Source organism: Oryctolagus cuniculus, chromosome 15 (assembly GCF_051225735.1).
Source record: "Oryctolagus cuniculus isolate XC-2025 breed Fujian yellow rabbit chromosome 15, ASM5122573v1, whole genome shotgun sequence".
In the NCBI taxonomy this organism is placed as follows: domain Eukaryota; kingdom Metazoa; phylum Chordata; class Mammalia; order Lagomorpha; family Leporidae; genus Oryctolagus; species Oryctolagus cuniculus.
In genome coordinates this window covers 104,647-123,679 of record NC_142881.1, presented here as the reverse complement: position 1 = coordinate 123,679, position 19,033 = coordinate 104,647, and the positions used below count along the sequence as shown (strand labels likewise).

Genomic DNA, 19,033 nt, shown 5'->3' with positions numbered 1-19,033 from the left:
GTCACCTTGTGGCGTCTACAGGTCACAGAGGTCACACAGCCCACCCAGGAAGCACGGTGTTTGGCTGGAGGCACTGAGACGCTGCTGTCAAACGTGATGTCAGCCAGGCTTCCTGTAGGGGCGCTGCAGCAGGTTGTGTTCTTAACCAGGAGAACTCCGGTCCTGGTCTATGCTTCTGCTGCTATTGGTCTCTCTCTCTCTCTCTCTCTCTCTCTCTCTCTCTCTCTCTCTCTCTCTCAACAGGCAGAGTTAGACAGTGGGAAAGAGACAGAGAGAAAGGTCTTCCTTCTGTTGGTTCAGCCCCCAAATGGCTGTTATGGCCGGAGCGCTACGACAATCCGAAGCCAGGAGCCAGGTGCTTCTCCTGATTTCCCATGCGGGTGCAGGGCCCAAGCACCTGGGCCATCCTCCACTGCCTTTCCGGGCCACAGCAGAGAGCTGGACTGGAAGAGGAGCAACCGGGACAGAACCGGTACCCCGACTGGGACTAGAACCCGGTGTGCCAGTGCCACAGGCGGAAGTTAGCCTAGTGAGCCGCGGTGCCGGCTGGTCAGTCTCTTTAAACCTGTTCCTGGGTGAACTAACTGGGTAAGTTAGAATGCCTAGATGGAATGGTAAGCCAGTCGTACATCCCTGGTATAGGTCATGTGTGAATCATTGCATTCTGCAGGCTTAAAACTTTAGAAAATTTGCATATTCAAGAGAAATATTACCTGCAGTTGTTCTTGAAATTTGTTTTCCTTTTTCTGTCTGAGTCAAGATAATGCTGACTTCATGGAACAGCCTTCACTTTTCTGGAGAGTATGGATTATTTTTCTCTTAATTTCTTTTGCATAATTTACCAGAAAAGCCATTCCTTTTGAAGTACTCTTTTGCGGGAAACCTTTATTTATGAATGTAATATAAGATTTCCACAGATACAGGGCTTTTAGGCTACTTCTTGCGTTTCTGAGGTTTGTCTTTCAAGCAGTCTGTCGACGCATCGGCACGAAGCTGACACAGTATTTCGAGATCCGCAGACTCAGTGCTGTGTGGCCAGGCCCGCTCCGGGGACCAGCAACTTGTTTCCGTTCATTTTCTCCTGATCAGACTGATTAGCAGTTGATCCCCCACCGACAGTCTCCAAGGACAAGCTTCGGGTTTTACCGACTTCACTGCCTCTCGGGTGTCCGCGTCACCGCCTTCCGCACTGATCGCTGTCATCTCCTTTACTTGGACGGCTTCGCGTGGACGGCTTCGCGTGGATGTCTCACGGCGCTCGTTCCGCGTCCGCGGGTCTCGGGCGTTTCCGGTAAGCGTGACACCGGCTCCTCTTCTCGGCACCACGACTGCGCCGGGTGGGGGGAGCCCCGGGGTGGGGGGAGCCCCGGGCTGGGGGGCCTTCTCTGACGTCATCTTCCTGCAGCAGGGAAGCTCCCGCTTGCTTGCCCTTCTTCCAGACCCGTGTACAGGTCCCAGCTCAGCATTGCGGGTCCCGCCTGCCCCGGGAACTTCCAGGGTCGCGGCTGGCAGCTCCTCCCTGGCGACTGGGGGAGAGACCAAGGCTCACTCTCAGTTCTCTGCCCTCCTGCCTCCTTGGAACATTCTGGAACTCTCTTGTGGCGGGATGGTGGTCTTCTGGGCACAGCCTCTGACTGCAAACATGTTCAGCCTGCATTTCCTGGGCCACTTCCTGGCTTGATTTCTTCAGCTCATCTTCTAGTCCCTAAAGACCCCTCCCCTCAGCCATGGCCCTCCCCACCCCATCTCCTAGCCCACAGCACCCCCTGGGCCACCCCGTTCCCTGCCCTCTGCCCTCTGCCCTCTAGGTCGCAGCCACAAGACTCAGAGCCAGGGGGCACCATTGCCATCGCGACTTTCAAGCCCCGCCCCTCCCCTTCTTGGGGGGTGGGGTCCTGTCCCCTGTGGCTGGGCAGGGAGTGGCCTAGTCAGTACCTGGGGTGGGCAGGGGATGGGTTTGGGCTCCATGGTGGGACAGGGCCCGGCTGTGTTGGGTGGACCGGGCTGGTTACCCACAGCTGTGCGCCTTCCACCAGGACACCCACATAGCCAGTGGGAACAGCAGGCCTGGGTGGGCGGATGCGCCCTGGACTAAGTTGGGGACCTGCAGGCCTGGTCGGGGGGTGGGGGTGTGACGAGGCGATCTCGCAGGGTCTGTGCTGACCCCTGGCCCTTCATCCCGGGCCTTCCTGCCAGGGCTCAGTGTCCCAGGCCTCCCCGCCTATCCCCTCAGCTCACCAAGGTCTCATTTTGTCTGCTCATGTCCTCTGCTTTTTTTACTTTTATGTTGTTTATTTTCATTGACTTGAGAGGCAGAGTAACAGGAGCCAGGAGCTGTGCCGCCACCTCCTGCTTGTGTGGTGGGTGCTCGGGCAGGTGGTCGGGGGCATTAGCAGGGAGCTAGCTGGGAAGCAAGGCAGGGCTGGGGGTCCCGGTGCTCCCTGCTGCATGGGGCCCCTCCTCTGCCCTCTGGCTGTGTGATTCTGTTCCCGGCTTTGATGCCCTCTCTGTGCTGGGGATTTGAACTTTTATCCCTGGTCGTTTCCTCTTTGGAGCTCTAGCAATTGGGCATCTCCCTCCTCTGCCTCCCATTGGCTCTTCTGGTTGGAGGGCTCCCGATGCACCCCACCTGCACCCACAAAGCCAGGCCAGGCACTGGGAAAGCTGGTGCGCCTGCTCCTGTGTCCGAGCTGAAGCTAAAATAGTCTTTTCAGTGTTTATCTTCATCTACTTTTTTTCATCTACTTACAGTAGAAAGGGGGGGATATTTCCACCTACTGGTTCATTCTACAAATGCCCACAATGTCCAGGGCTGGACCAGGCAGAAGCCAGGAACCAGGAGCTAGGAACTCCATTCAGCTCTCCCACGTAGATGACTGAGACCCAAGTACTTGAGCTGTGACCTGCTCCTGCCATTCTTGCATTAGCAGGGAGCTGGAGGAGAAGCAGGTAGCTGACACCATCCCAGGTGTCCTGGGTGGAGCTAACCCCACTGCACCAGGGCACTGCCCATAGAGCAATCTCAGAGCAGAAACAAGTTTTATAATTTCTCTTTCTCAGAGCCTTGTGGTGGTGTCCACAGCCCCAGGAGGTCTGAGGGTGAGAGAGAGAGAGAGAGAGAGAGGCAGAGAGAGAAAAAGAGAGATTTTCTTTATGTTGGTTCTTTCCCCAAATGGCCAAAATGGCCAGAGCTGGACTGATCCTAAGCCAGGAGCTTCTTCCTGGTCTCCCATGTGGGTGCAGGGCCCAAGCACTTTCGCCATCCTCTACTGCTTTCCCAAGCCATTAGCAGGGATCTGGTTTGGAAGTGGAGTAGCCGGGACTCAAACTGGCACCCACGCAGGATGCCTATGACGCAGGTAGCAACTTTACCAGCTATGCCACAGCACTGGCCCCACAGCATACACTTAGCTAATGAAAATAATCCAGCTAGTATTTTCACTGCCATTTTTAAAAAAGATTTATTTTTCATTTTTTTTGAGAGGTGGAGTTAGAGAGAGGTAGAAATGGGGGGAGGGGTCTTCCATCCACTGGTTCACTCCCCTAATGGCAGCAATGGCCAGAGCTGGGCTGATCTGAAGCCAGGAGCCAGGAGTTTCTTCCAGGTCTCCCAAGTGGGTGCAGGGGCCCAAGCATTTGGGCCATCTTCCACTGCTTTCTCAGGCCGTAGCAGAGAGCTGGATCAGAAGCAGAGCAGCCGGGACTCAAACTGGCACCCATAAGGGATGCCAATGCTGCAGATAGCAGCTTTACCTGCTACGCCACAGTGCCAGCCCCTTCACTGCATTTTTTTTGACAGGCAGAGTGGACAGTGAGAGAGACAGAGACAAAGGTCTTCCTTCCGTTGGTTCACCCCCCAAAGGCCACTGCAGCTGGCACACCTCACTGATCCGAAGCCAGGGCCAGGTGCTTCCCCTGGTCTCCCATGCGGGTGCAGGGCCCAAAGACTTGGGCCATCCTCCACTGCCTTTCCGGGCCACAGCAGAGAGCTGGACTGGAAGAGGAGCAACCGGGACAGAATCTGGCACCCTGACTGGGACTAGAACCTGGTGTGCTGGCACTGCAGGTGGAGGATTAGCCTATTGAGCCGTGGCGCCGGCCCTTCACTGCATTTTAAAATATGAGTTTTTGGAAGTTTGACTTGGAAGTGTCGGGGATGTGTTGTCATTTCGGATTTATAGGCACTTCTCAGGGACCCTTGGCTGCACGGTGAGGTCGCCTGTGGTTGGATGTGTGTGGGTCCCTTGGTGGCTGAGTTGTGTCCACTGGGAAGCCCCTCAGTCCTGCCCACAGTTCCAGTTGAGACCACTGACTGGGGACGAAGTGAGGGTTTGGCTCTCCCTCTCTGCTCCTGCTCACATCTCCCATGGACAGAGAGACCCTCAGGTCACACGGGGACCCAGAGCAATCAGGACTGTGCCCCCTGGGCTGGACTGGTCCAGTCCTTTGTGTACCTGGTGGCTGTGCCTTTCTGAGTCCCTGTTCGGGGGTGGGGGCTGTGGCATCCATGCCTTGGGTTGGCTGTTGGCCTGTGCAGGGCCAGCTCCACACCCTGAGCCCATCCACGTGTGTCCAGGAGGCCTAGGTCATGGTCCCGAGGGTGCAGCTCAGGACTTCCAAGCATCCAGCCCACGGATTGGCCATTCCAGACTTCTGTGAAGTGGCCAGTGGTAACTTGACAGTGCTGTCATGGTTGTGATGTGGTCTCTGGCCTCCATGCTGCGTCCACAGCTCTGGCTGGAGGTGAGGGTGGGCGGGGCCTGTGTCAGGGCACTGCTCTGGGGAGAGGGCCTGTTCTGCAGGGGCTCCTCAGGCCACACCCACAAGAGTGGGGCAAGGCCACAGCCTGGTGGGCCATCCAGAGGGTTGCCTGCGTGGATGGACATCCACTCCCTGGCAGTGGGGTCAGTGTTCTGAGGGCTGTGATCGTGGCCTGAGATGCTCCTGGTTGCCCTGGCCTTGTTCACACCACTGGCTCCTTACGGGCTGGACGCTGGTTGTGGAGATGTCGCAGGTGAGCAGCAGGCAGCCAGGTGGAGGTTTCGCTTAGGGACATTCGCAGCCACCCTGGAGTCCTCTGTCCCCTGTCCTCCCTCTGCTCCTGAGTGGTGGTTTGCCTCCCTTCCCTGCCTGAGAATCACGCCTGGAATCAAACCACGACCAGGTCCCCGAGGGCCAGGCCAGAGGAAGACTCCCAGCAGGCCCACCGGGCTCTGTAAGCACCACCGTGTGGGGCCAGAGTGCCCCTTCAGACCCCTTGGGTGGGAACAGCCGGCCAGCATGGGGGAGACCACACGGGGTCAGTGGGGAAGAGTCCCCAGGCGAGGCACCTGCTGGGCTCAGGGGATGGCACGGGGGTACAGCGGCCAGAGCAGGAGGCCGTGCTGACTGCTGGCTCCCTTCAGACTTGGCCCTGTCCTACTGGAGCTGGTGGGAACGTGCAGGGGCCGAGGAGGGGGCCTGAGAGTCTAGGAAGGGACACCCAGGGCCTGGACCGCCCTCTGCATCACCTTGCGTAGTGCCTGCTTCACCTCCTGGTTCCGCAGGCAGTAGATGATGGGGTTGAGCAGGGGCGTGAGCACTGTGTACACCACGGACACCAATTTGTTGCAGTCGAAGGAGTAGATGGCTCGCGGCCGCGCGTAGATGAAGAGGGAGGCCGAGTAGAAGATGACGGCCACTGCCAGGTGCGAGGCACAGGTGGAGAAGGCCTTGTGCCGGCCGGCGGTGGATGGGATGCGCAGCACTGCGCTGAGGATGGCCGCGTAGGAGGCCACGGTCAGCAGCAGCGGCCCCAGCAGGATGAGCAGCGCCAGGAGGAAGTCCATGAGCTCCGCCACGGACATGTCGGAGCAGGCGAGGTTCAGCAGCGGGGACACGTCGCAGAAGAAGTGGTTCATGACATTGGGGCCGCAGTAGCCCAGGCGGGCGATGAAGAACACCTTCCCCAGGGAGATGGTGAAGCCGGAGAGCCAGGAACCAGCGGCCAGGAGGCTGCAGAGCCCGGGGCTCATGATGCTGGCGTAGCGCAGGGGGTGGCAGATGGCCACGTAGCGGTCATAGGCCATGACACCCAGCAGCGTGCACTCGGTGCAGGCCAGCGCCAGGAAGAAGTACAGCTGTGCCATGCAGCCGGCGAAGGAGATGCGCCGGAACTGGGGCGCTGCCAGGCTGAGCAGCATCTTGGGCACGGTGACAGAGACGTACCACACCTCCAGGAAGGACAGGTTGCTGAGGAAGAGGTACATGGGCTTGTGCAGTGCCGGGCTGGCACGCACCACCACGACAATGGCCAGGTTCTCCATGACGGTCAGCGTGTAGGCCAGCAGGAACAGCACCAGCAGGCACGCGTGGAGCCCCAGGGAGCCCGGGAAGCCGACCAGGATGAACTCGACCACCTCTGAGCGGTTGCCCCGTGGGGACATGGCCCCCACACGCCTGAGGGAGCAGGGGGTCAGGTCAGGGGTGGGGGCCAGGTCTTACCCTCATCTCCACACTGCTCCCTGAGAGGGGTGGGAGACAAGGGCTCTGCCCAGGGGTCCCATCTCAGAGGCCTTGGGGGCTTGCAAACAGTGATAAGGGTGAGGGTGCAGGGGCCCAGCCACAGTCTGACCTGTCTGGGTCAGGGGGAGGCCACAGCTGAGGTCACCTCAGGGCATCAGAGATTGGGTCAGGGCCCTGGGAGTGCTTGCTGGCCAGGCTCAGGCGGGGAGGTCAGGAGGGGCAGCTGGGCCAGCGGAGCAGTGCTGGGGTCAGAGGACGAGAGAGTGACCTCAGTGTCAGGGACGGCTGTCGCTGGTGCCTTTTCCCCGAGCAATGTGCCTCGGGTTCCTGTTCTGCACCGGGCTGTAGTCTCAGAGGGTGGAGTTGCCTTAAATACAGCTGAGTGGGCAGTGAGTGGCTTCATCCTGGGCCTGGCTGCAGCAGCCTGGGGCTCCTCTCTCCTGCGGCTGCGGCTTTGTTACTCAGGCGCTTCTGAGGCTGAGCCTGGCCTTGTACTCGCTTTAAAATAAACTCAGGAATTTGGAATGTGGCTGAGGCTCTGCCTGCTTCCCTGCACCCACAAGCTTCAAACACAGCCCTCGATATCCTACACTGACCTTCAAAGTGGGGCTCAGCCTGGGGGACACTGCTGGGAGGGCTGAGTCTGGGGGACACTGCTGGGTGGGGCTGAGTCTGGGGGACACTGCTGGGAGGGCTCAGCCTGGGGGACACTGCTGGGAGGGCTGAGTCTGGGGGACACTGCTGGGCGGGGCTGAGTCTGGGGGACACTGCTGGGAGGGCTCAGCCTGGGGGACACTGCTGGGAGGGCTGAGTCTGGGGGACACTGCTGGGTGGGGCTGAGTCTGGGGGACACTGCTGGGAGGGCTGAGTCTGGGGGACACTGCTGGGTGGGGCTGTCTGGGGGACACTGCTGGGAGGGCTCAGCCTGGGGGACACTGCTGGGAGGGCTGAGTCTGGGGGACACTGCTGGGTGGGGCTGAGTCTGGGGGACACTGCTGGGAGGGCTGAGTCTGGGGGACACTGCTGGGAGGGCTGAGTCTGGGGGACAATGCTGGGTGGGGCTGAGTCTGGGGGACACTGCTGGGAGGGCTGAGTCTGGGGGACACTGCTGGGTGGGGCTGAGTCTGGGGGACACTGCTGGGAGGGCTGAGTCTGGGGGACACTGCTGGGCGGGGCTGAGTCTGGGGGACACTGCTGGGTGGGGCTGAGTCTGGGGGACACTGCTGGGAGGGCTGAGCATGGGGGACACTGCTGGGAGGGCTGAGCATGGGGGACACTGCTGGGAGGGCTGAGTCTGGGGGACACTGCTGGGAGGGCTGAGTCTGGGGGACACTGCTGGGAGGGCTGAGTCTGGGGGACACTGCTGGGAGGGCTGAGTCTGGGGGACAATGCTGGGTGGGGCTGAGTCTGGGGGACACTGCTGGGAGGGCTGAGTCTGGGGGACACTGCTGGGTGGGGCTGAGTCTGGGGGACACTGCTGGGAGGGCTGAGTCTGGGGGACACTGCTGGGCGGGGCTGAGTCTGGGGGACACTGCTGGGTGGGGCTGAGTCTGGGGGACACTGCTGGGAGGGCTGAGCATGGGGGACACTGCTGGGAGGGCTGAGCATGGGGGACACTGCTGGGAGGGCTGAGTCTGGGGGACACTGCTGGGAGGGCTGAGTCTGGGGGACACTGCTGGGAGGGCTGAGTCTGGGGGACACTGCTGGGAGGGCTGAGTCTGGGAGATACTGCTGGGAGGGCTGAGTCTGGGGGACACTGCTGGGAGGGCTGAGTCTGGGGGACACTGCTGGGTGGGGCTGAGTCTGGGGGACACTGCTGGGAGGGCTGAGTCTGGGGGACACTGTTGGGTGGTGTGGCCAGGTGGAAGTCTCCAGAGTACCCTCCCTCCTGCCTCCAGTAGGTTCTCAACGGAGGTGGCGGCTGGCCAACACAGAGGCAGCGGCCAGCCCTTTGTAGCTGCCTGGGGACACTCAGAAGTCACCGCCAACCAGAGGGGTGAAGCTCAGAGGTGAGCTTGCCGCAGAGTGAGCTCCAAGGGGCTGCTGCTCTGACCCTAACCCAAAGGCCTTTGGGCCAAAAATTCTACAGGGTGGACTCCTGGGAGTAGGGGTCTCCAGCCTTGGTCTCCACTCTACCCTCAGCTCTGGGTGGCCCATGGCCCTTTGTACCTCTCACCTCCAGTGAGCTGCTTGGCACCCACCCAGAAGAGCCCAGAGCCCAAAGTGTCAGTGTTGGGACAGGGGCTGGGTTTGGATTCCAGCCTCCATCAGCTTGTGACCTGGGGTAAGGTCCTCTGGCTGTCCTCTGGGGTCATGGCAGAATCCCTTGCCGGGCTACAGGGAGTGGCCGTGACAGAGGGTGAGCTCCAAGGACAGGGACACATTCAGGCTACCCGCCTGACTGACAATGCCTGGCGGAGCATACGGGTGGCTCAGCCTTGTCCCTGACATCACTGCCCACAACCTCCCTGGGAGCTGGGCCCCTCTCACCGTCCCCCCGCAGCTCCTGTGACCTTTAACAGCTGGCTTCAGCTCAGCTCAGATCTCCCACTTGCCAGCTGGGGGCTGGGGACAGACCTCTGCCTCTTCCAGCCCCAGGTCTTCTCTCAAAGATGGAGCAGGTGTCACCTTCTCAGACAGGAGCTGAGGCTGGATTTGCCTGAGCTCTTGTCACACAGACACTTGGGGATGACTGAAAGGTGTCCATGCTCTGCTGACCCAGGAGCCACAGGTGACAGGACCCCAGCTACTGTCAGGCGTGGCACAGGAGGGCCTCAGGTCCTGCATCCGAGAGAAACACCAACCCCCAAACTTACACAGCCTCCCAGGGCACGCCATACCCATGCCCAGATGCACCTGTGCTGGCGCAGGTCTCACACACCCACAGCACAATGCCAGGTGGACAGAGACTCCCTAAGCAGTCCAGACCCTGCACATGTGTGCCCCTTGCCCAGGGCACGAACACCGAGACCCCAGCCTCACAGGCTCCACGCTTTCCTACAGAAGCTGAACAAACAGCTTGAAACTGGGTACATGTGTGACCACAAACTAGCTGCCCTGGACATGACACCAGCTCAAGAGAAATATCCTTGAAAACAGACCCCAGATGCAGCTGCCCCGGGTGGCTGCAGGCAAAGGCACATGGTGGCATGCCTGGGTGCACTGGATACACACAGGTACATACAGGCATACACACGACATCTACAGAGGTGTGCAAACAACTTCACACAAGTACGTGAATCTCTGCATGTGCAGGTGCACAGACTGACACAGCTCCTTATACAATCACACACAGGAGTGCACAGCTGTGCAAACAGGTGAGCACATAGGCACACAGAGGTTCACACAGGTGCACAAATGGGAGCATGGGCACAGACACACAAGTGGGCACGCAGGCACACGGATGAACACCCACACTCAGCTGTTGGCTGTACAGGCTGGCAAGGTTTTTAAGCTGCAGGTCTGAGTTTGACTCCTAGCCCAACCCCATGGCTCCATTCTGACTTCCCTTCTTCACCTGGGAAGGGGCTGGGGTCCCCGCAGGTTCTCCCAGGCTTTCCTGAGGCCTGAATGTGGCTCCCGGCCAGGGAGTTCCTTACCTGGCTCCAGGACACGGTGAGAGGAGGGCACAGGATACCTGTGACCATTGGGTCAAGGCTTGGAGGGTGCAAGGCAGAGGAGCCGGCTACAAAGACATCCCTTCCCAGTAAGAGACGCCTAGTGTCGGAGGTGAGGCTTAACAGCGGGGACAGACGCAGGTGCTCCCAGGGCTCCTTGCCTTCACTCGGGCCGGGGCTGGGCTTGGTGGGCATCTCCCTGTGCAGCTGAGCGCTGGGCAGCCAGAGGCCAGTGCCCCAGACCCAGTCTGGTCAGAAGTGCCTCAGGACACATGGCTGCAACTTCACACTGCCCTGGCCCTCACTCGTTTCTGAGAACTCACAAGGAGACCAGCTCCTTACGGCACGAGCGACCGCCCACAGCTCCCTCCTGCCTCCCACCAGGGACCCGCCTCCCCCGTGACGCCGTCAGCTTAACTGGCCAGGATCAGATGCAGATAGAGACTGCCCAGGTCCCAGCCCCATGTCCTCATGGGGCAGGGCAGGTGTGCAGACAGACAAGGAGTCGGGGAGCCGGAAAGGAAATCACCAGAGGCTGCCTGGGTCCCCGGTGCCCAGGCCCCAGGCTCTGGGCAGGCCCCCGACCCTCCCTCAGCCTGAAGCTCGAGTCCTGCCTTGTTACCACCCCCTGCTGGACTTTGCTGGCCCCTGTGAGGGTCACTGGGACGCAGGACCCCCTGCCATCAGGAGGCAGGAGGACGCTTGCTGTGGGTGAGCCCCTTCCTGTTTCCAGTTTAGGAAGACTTTGTCCTTTCACATCTTAAACAGACACTGAAGTCTGTTTCTCTTAAGACAGTAACACAATTCTTCCTCTGTGTTTCAATGTGGCAAATCCCCGAGAGCTAGTCCTAGCCCTGGCCTGTTTTGAAGTGCAGCTTTGGGCTCCAGAGCAAGCTGGCTGTGCAGGGCTGTGCAGGGCTGTGCAGGGCTGTGCAGGCTCTGTGGTAGTGGCGGGCAGTGTGGCTGAGGTAGGGCCCAGCTGGTGACAGGCAAACCCCTTCTTCCTGCCCCTCCCCCCAGCCAGCCTCTGGGGGGCTCCCTGAGGCTGTGGGTCATTGTGGGTTCCAGGGAGCAGCCGAGCTCTCTCACAGGAGCTGGTGCGATGCTGAGGAGGGAAAATCCCCAGCCTCAGGTATAAAGTGAATGATTGGTGCTTCTGCCTTTTTTCCCCCTTACATTTATGTATTTATTTGAAAGGCAGAGTTACAGAGAGGCAGAGAGAGAGAGAGAGAGAGAGAGAGAGAGAGAGAGAGAGAGGTCTTCCATCTGCTGGTTCACTCCCCAAAATGGCTGCAATGGCCAGAGCTGTGTTGAGCCGAAGCCAGGAGCCAGGAGCTTCTTCCAGGTCTCCCATGCAGGTGCAGGGGTCCAAGGACTTGGGTCATCTTCCACTGCTTTCCTAGGCCACAGCAGAGAGCTGGATCAGAAGAGGAGTAGCCAGGACTCGAACCAGTGCCCATATGGGTTGCTGGCACTGCAGGCAGCAGCTTTGCCTGCTATGCCACAGCACTGGCCCCATTGTTTTGCTGTAAGAAGCCACAAGGGAAAGAGGAAATCAAAATATGGGAAGAATGGAAATAAAAAATAGGTAAGATGCAGAATATCAGAAACCTAACAGTTGATTCTTCTAAAATGTTCATGAGTTTGGTGAAGCCAAGGAAAAAGATGTCCCGGGGCGGGAGAGTCACCGTGGGTTCCACGGACATTTAACCATCACTGCAGGCATCACCGTCTTGCTCCAAGAAATCTGTCAATAGAGATGGAGAGGGCAGAGCCAGAAAACATCATTGGCCAAAACTCATACAACACAAGTAGATCTTTTTAGAGGAATTAAACTTATATCTGAAAACCTTCTACAGAGAAAAACCACATGACCTGACTGGTGCCTTCTTTCCAACATTTAAGGAAAGAGCTGGGAACTGCACAGCGAGGGGAGAACTCCGTGGAAAGATGCCAGTGCTTCCGAGGTCACTGTGACCCTGACATGGAAGTGTGGGAAGAAGGCAACCTCCAGGACGGGGCCTTAGCCAGACGCTGGCCGTGAGCACGCACGTGCACCCCTGCAGGCACCGCTCAGCCAGGAACGGGGACTGACTTCACTTTCAAAAACCATCCGAGTAACTCGACACTAATAGACCCAGTGGTCATCACCTCAGCGGCAGGAAGTCCACCTGGCACAGTTGGTACTGAGTCCTGGACACCACAGAGGACCTTGGAAAAGAGCAAAGAGACCTCGGGACTGAGGGTATTTGATGTTAATATTCATGCGTTGGTGCAGAGAGAAGCGGAAAAGAAGAAATGGAAATAAATCCATACTTCCTCAAGAGATTCACGGACAACGTGTGCTGTGGAAAAGCAGGCACGAGTTTCACTCAGATACACTTGCCTTTTTGCTTCATGGTTTTTAAAAGATTTATTTATTTGTTTGAAAGGCAGAGTTATAGAGAGAGGGAGAGCGTGCAATCTTACAGCTGCCAGTTCACTCCCCAGATGGCCTCAGCCGGGGCCGGGAGTCAAACTAGCGACCATATGGGATGCTGGGATTGCAGGCAGAGGCTTAGCCCTCTACACCACAGCCCGGCCCACTTCACACCTCCAAGAAACCGTGAGAGTGGCCCCAGTGCAAGGGCACTTTGGGTGGGGGGAGATTTCCAGGAGCCGTGTTGGAATCCAGGGGGCTCGAGGAGGCCTGGGAGGACAGGCTGGCCCTGGGCCCTGAGTGCGAGGAGTCTCACTGCCCTCTCCTCATCCTTTATGGGACAGTTCCATTTCTGTAGTTCCAAGCACATGGGGCTTTGCTTGTTCTCTGTGGCCCTTCCTGTTTTTTTTTTTTTTTTTGACAGGCAGAGTGGTCAGTGAGAGAGAGAGAGACAGAGAGAAAGGTCTTCCTTTACCGTTGGTTCACCCTCCAATGGCCGCGCGGCCGGTGTGCTGTGGCTGGCGCACTGCACTGATCCGAAGCCAGGAGCCAGGTGCTTTTCTCCTGGTCTCCCATGCAGATGCAGGGCCCAAGCACTTGGGCCATCCTCCACTGCACTCCCAGGCCACAGCAGAGAGCTGGACTGGAAGAGGAGCAACCAGGACAGAATCTGGCACCCCAACCGGGACTAGAACCTGGTGTGCTGGCGCCGCAGGTGGAGGATTAGCCTATTGAGCCGCGGCGCCGTCACCCCTCCTGTTTTTAATTTGAGAGATGGAGAGAAATCATCTGGGTCAGGCCCAAGCTGGGAGCCAGTAGCTCAGTCCTGATCACCCTTGTCAGGGCAGGAACCCAACCACTTTACCCATCACCACTGCCTGCGGGGTGCGCATCACTGGAAGCTGGGATCTGCAGTGGATCCAGGTCTCAAACCAGGCGTCAGACATGCTGGGGGCGTCACAGTTTGCGTCTCCACCACTCACCCGAGATGCTCCCTGCTGTAACTCCCCTCAGCACCTCCCCACCTGCACCCCCCATCCTGATGGGGTCACCTCTCCTGCACCCCAGTCCTGACCGGGGAGTCAGACGCACTGAGTTACGTCCACAGGAAGTGTGGGTCTGGCGACTTCACGCTACTTCTGTTTCTCCTGCTTCCCACTGTTGATGCCTCTGCTTTTTCTCCTGTCGCGTGAGTGATGTGCACGTTTTGAGAGTCCCAGTTTGATGTGTGTCAATGTTTTTGAGTGCGTTCTTTGCATGAAGCCCCAGGTGTCCTGTGTACACGTGGAAACACCACAGCTGCTTTGCTTACCCAGAGAAGGGAGTGGATTCTGCTGGTGAGTCCAATCTGCCACTGTCAGCTCACGGAACTTCTGTACTTTCTGTTGGCTTCTTTTTTAAAATTTTTATTTATTTATTTATTTTTTTAACTTTTATTTAATGAATATAAATTTCCAAAGTACAGCTTATGGATTACAATGGCTTCCCCCCCATAACGTCCCTCCCACCCGCAACCTTCCCCTTTCCCACTCCCTCTCCCCTTCCATTCACATCAAGATTCATTTTCGATTATCTTTATATACAGATCAGTTTAGCATACATTAAGTAAAGATTTCAACAGTTTGCTCCCACACAGAAACATAAAGTGAAAAATAATAGATGATTTTTTAAATGATGATGAAATCAGATCAGACCTATTGTCATGTTTAATCCCAGTGAGAGTCAAGTTGGGAATTGATAATTTCTTTCTTTCTTTCTTTTTTTTTTTTTTTACAGAAGATCAGTTTAGTATACATTAAGTAAAGATTTCAACAGTTTGCACCCCCATAGAAACACAAAGTGAAATATACTGTTTGAGTACTCGTTATAGCATTAAATCTCAATGTACAGCACATTAAGGACAGAGATCCTACGTGAGGAGTAAGTGCACAGTGACTCCTGTTGTTGACTTTACAAACTGACACTCCTGTTTATGGTATCAGTAATCTCCCTGTGCTCCAGTCATGAGTTTCCAAGACTATGGAAGCCTTTTGAGTTCTCCGACTCTTATCTTGTTTAGATAAGGTCATAGTCAAAGTGGAGGTTCTCTCCTCCCTTCAGAGAAAGGTACCTCCTTCTTTGAAGACCTGTTCTTTCCACTGGGATCTCACTCACAGAGATCTTTCATTTAGTTGTTTTTTTTTTTTTTTTTTTTTTTGCCAGTGTGTCTTGGCTTTCCATGCTTGAAATACTCTCATGGGCTTTTCAGCCAGATCTGAATGCCTTTAGGGCTGATTCTGAGGTTAGAGTGCTGTTTAGGACATCTGCCATTCTATGAGTTTGCTGAGTATCTCGCTTCCCATGTTGGATCACTCTCCCCTTTATTTATTTTATCTGTTAGTATTAGCAGGTACTAGACTTGTTTATGTGCTCCCTTTGACTCTTAGTCCTTTCATTATGATCAATTGTGAACTGAAATTGATCTCTTGGACTAGCGAGATGGCATTGGTACATGCCACCTTGATGGGATTGAATTGGAGTCCCCTGGTATGTTTCTAACTCTACCATTTGGGGCAAGTCAGCTTGAGCATGTCCCAAATTGTACATCTCTTCCCTCTCTTATTCCCACTCTTATGTTTAACAGGGATCACATTTCAGTTAAATTTCAACACTTAAGAATAACTGTGTATTAATTACAAAATTAAACCGGTCATATTAAGTAGAATAGACAAAAAAAACTACTAAGAGGGATAATGTATTAAGTTGTTCATTAACAGTCAGGGCTATGCTGATCAAGTCACCATTTCTCATAGTGTCCATTTCACTTCAACAGGTTTCCTTTTTGGTGTTCAGTCAGTTGTCACTGATCAGGGAGAACATATGGTATTTGTCCCTTTGGGACTGGCTTATTTCACTCAGCATGATGTGTTCCAGATTCCTCCATTTTGTTGCAAATGACTGGATTTCGTTGTTTCTTACTGCAGTATAGTATTCTAAAGAGTACATATCCCATAATTTCTTTATCCAGTCTACCGTTGATGGGCATTTAGGTTGGTTCCAGGTCTTGGCTATTGTGAATTGTGCTGCAGTAAACATTGGGGTGCAGACCTCTTTTTTGTTTGCCAATTTAAATTCCTTTGGGTAAATTCCAAGGAGTGGGATGGCTGGGTTGAACGGTAGGGTTATATTCAGGTTTCTGAGGAATCTCCAGACTGACTTCCATAGTGGCTTGACCAGTTTGCATTCCCACCAACAGTGGGTTAGTGTCCCTTTTTCCCCACATCCTCTCCAGCATCTATTGTTGGTAGATTTCTGTATGTGAGCCATTCTAACCGGGGTGAGGTGAAACCTCATTGTGTTTTTTTTTGACAGGCAGAGTGGACAGTGAGAGAGAGAGACAGAGAGAAAGGTCTTCCTTTGCCGTTGGTTCACCCTCCAATGGCTGCCGCGGCCGGCGTGTTGCGGCCGGCGCACCGCGCTGATCCGATGGCAGGAGCCAGGAGCCAGGTGCTTTTCCTGGTCTCCCATGGGGTGCAGGGCCCAAGCACTTGGGCCATCCTCCACTGCACTCCCTGGCCACAGCAGAGAGTTGGCCTGGAAGAGAGGCAACCGGGACAGAATCCGGCGCCCCAACCGGGACTAGAACCCAGTGTGCCGGCGCCACTAGGCGGAGGATTAGCCTAGTGAGCCGTGGCGCCGGCCCCTCATTGTGGTTTTGATTTGCATTTCCCTGATTGCTAGTGACCTTGAACATTTTTTCATGTGCCTGTTGGCCATTTGGATTTCCTCTTTTGAAAAATGTCTATTGAGGTCCTTGGCCCATCTCTTAAGTGGGTTGTTCGTTTTGTTTTTGTGGAGTTTCTTGATCTCTTTGTAGATTCTGGTTATTAACCCTTTATCTGTTGCATAGTTTGCAAATATTTTTTCCCATTCTGTCGGTTGTCTCTTCACTCTCCTGTTTCTTTTGCAGTACAGAAACTTCTCAATTTGATGCAATCCCAATAGTTGATTTTGGCTTTGACTGCCTGTGCCTCCGGGTCTTTTCCAGAAATTCTTTGCCTGTGCCAATATCTTGAAGGGTTTCTCCAATGTTCTCTAATAACTTGATGGTGTCAGGTTGTAGATTTAGGTCTTTAATCCATGTTGAGCGGATTTTTGTGTAAGGTGTAAGGTAGGGGTCTTGCTTCATGCTTCTGCACGTAGAAATCCAGTTTTCCCAGCACCATTTATTGAATAGACTGTCCTTGCTCCAGGAATTGGTTTTAGATCCTTGATCAAATATAAGTTGGCTGTAGATGTTTGGGTTGATTTCTGGTGTTTCAATTCTGTTCCATTGGTCTATCCATCTGTTTCTGTACCAGTACCATGCTGTTTTGATTACAACTGCCCTGTAGTATGTCCTGAAATCTGGTATTGTGATGCCTCTGGCTTTGTTTTTGTTGTACAAGATTGCTTTAGCTATTTGAGGTCTCTTGTGCCTCCATATGAATTTCAGCATCATTTTTTCTAGATCTGAGAAGAATGTCTTTGGTATCTTGATTGGGATTGCATTGAATCTATAAATTGCTTTTGGGAGAATGGACATTTTGATGATGTTGATTCTTCCAAACCATGAGCATGGAAGATTTTTCCATTTTTTGGTATCCTCTTCTATTTCTTTCTTTAAGGTTTTGTAATTCTCATCGTAGAGATCCTTAACGTCCTTGGTTAAGTTTATTCCAAGGTATTTGATTGTTTTTGTAGCTATTGTGAATGGGATTGATCTTAGCAGTTCTTTCTCAGCCGTGGCATTGTCTGTGTATACAAAGGCTGTTGATTTTTGTGCATTGATTTTATACCCTGCCACTTTGCTGAACTCCTCTATGAGTTCTAATAGTCTCTTAGTAGAGTTCTTTGGATCCTCTAAGTAAAGAATCATATCATCTGCAAAGAGGGATAGTTTGACTTCTTCCTTCTCAATTTGTATTCCTTTAATTTCTTTTTATTGTCTGATGGCTCTGGCTAAAACTTCCAGAGCTATGTTAAATAGCAATGGTGAGAGTGGGCATCCCTGTCTGGTGCCAGATCTCAGTGGAAATGCTTCCAACTTTTCCCCATTCAATAGGATGCTGGCCGTGGGTTTTTCATAAATTGCTTTGATTATATTGAGGAATGTTCCTTCTATACCCAATTTGCTTAGAGTTTTCATCATGAAAGGGTGTTGAATTTTATCAAATGCTTTCTCTGCATCTATTGAGATAATCATAAGGTTTTTCTTCTGCAGTCTGTTAATGTGGTGAATCACATTGATTGATTTGCGAATGTTGAACCATCCCTGCATACCAGGGATGAATCCCACTTGGTCTGGGTGGATGATTTTCCTGATGTGTTGTTGTATTCTATTGGCGAGAATTTTATTGATGATTTTTGCGTCTATGTTCATCAGGGATATTGGTCTATAATTTTCTTTCAGTGCTGCATCTTTCTCTGGCTTAGGGATTAAGGTGATGCTGGCTTCATAGAAAGAATTTGGGAGGATTCCATCTTTTTCGATTGTTCTGAATAGTTTGAGAAGAAATGGAATTAGTTCTTATTTAAATGTCTGGTAGAATTCAGCAGTGAATCCATCTGGTCCTGGGCTTTTCTTTGTTGGGAGGGCCTTTATTACTGTTTCAATTTCTGTTTCAGTTATGGGTCTATTTAGGTTTTCTATGTCTTCATGGTTCAATTTAGGCAGGTTGCATGTGTCCAGGAATCTATCCATTTCTGATAGGTTTCCCTGTTTGCTGGCATACAAGTCCTTGTAGTAATTTTTGATGATTCTTTTTATTTCTGTGGTGTCTGTTGTTACATTTCCTTTTTCATCTCTGATTTTATTGATTTGGGTCTTTTCTCTTCTTTTTTTTAGTTAGTTGGGCCAATGGGGTGTCAATTTTGTTTATTTTTTCAAAAAACCAGCTCTTCACTTGGCTGATTTTTTGTAATGTTTTGTTTTGGATTCAATCCTGTTAATTTCTTCTCTGATTTTAATTATTTCTCTTCTCCTACTAGATTTGGGTCTGGTTTGCTGCAGTTTTTCTAGGTCCTTGAGATGCGCTGAAAGCTCATTTATTTGGTGTCTTTCCAATTTCTTGATATCGGCCCCTATTGCTATAAACTTGCCTCTCAATACTGCTTTTGCCGTATCCCATAAGTTTTGGTATGTTGTGTGTTATCCTCATTTACTTCCAGAAAGTTTCTGATTTCTCTTTTGATTTCTTGAATGACCCAGTGTTCATTCAGGAGCATGTTGTTCAGTCTCCATGTGTTTGCATACTTTCTGGGGTTTCCTGAGTTGCTAATTTCCAGCTTCATCCCGCTGTGGTCTGAGAAGCTGCATGGTATGATTCTAATTCTTTTAAATTTGCTGAGACTTGCTTTATGACCTAGTATGTGATCAACCCTAGAGAAGGTTCCATGCACTGCTGAGAAGAATGTAAAGTCTTTAGATGTAGGATTGAAAGTTCTGTAGATATCTGTTAGGTCCATTTGGGCA

The 19,033-nt window shown here is 53.6% G+C and overlaps 1 protein-coding gene across 1 annotated transcript; it reads right to left on the bottom strand.

Annotated features, from left to right (window-relative positions):
• Positions 1 to 5,465: 5,465 nt before the first annotated feature.
• LOC100340271 (olfactory receptor 6A2-like) lies at positions 5,466 to 6,768 on the bottom strand. Its single transcript, XM_008270654.4, has one exon. It carries the CDS (start codon positions 6,423 to 6,425, stop codon positions 5,469 to 5,471), a length of 957 nt encoding a protein of 318 aa, XP_008268876.1. The 5' UTR covers positions 6,426 to 6,768; the 3' UTR covers positions 5,466 to 5,468.
• Positions 6,769 to 19,033: the final 12,265 nt, after the last annotated feature.

Bases quoted from the DNA above. Each gene is read 5' to 3' on its own strand.
- LOC100340271 (XM_008270654.4), bottom strand. From the start codon at position 6,425: ATGTCCCCACGGGGCAACCGCTCAGAGGTGGTCGAGTTCATCCTGGTC.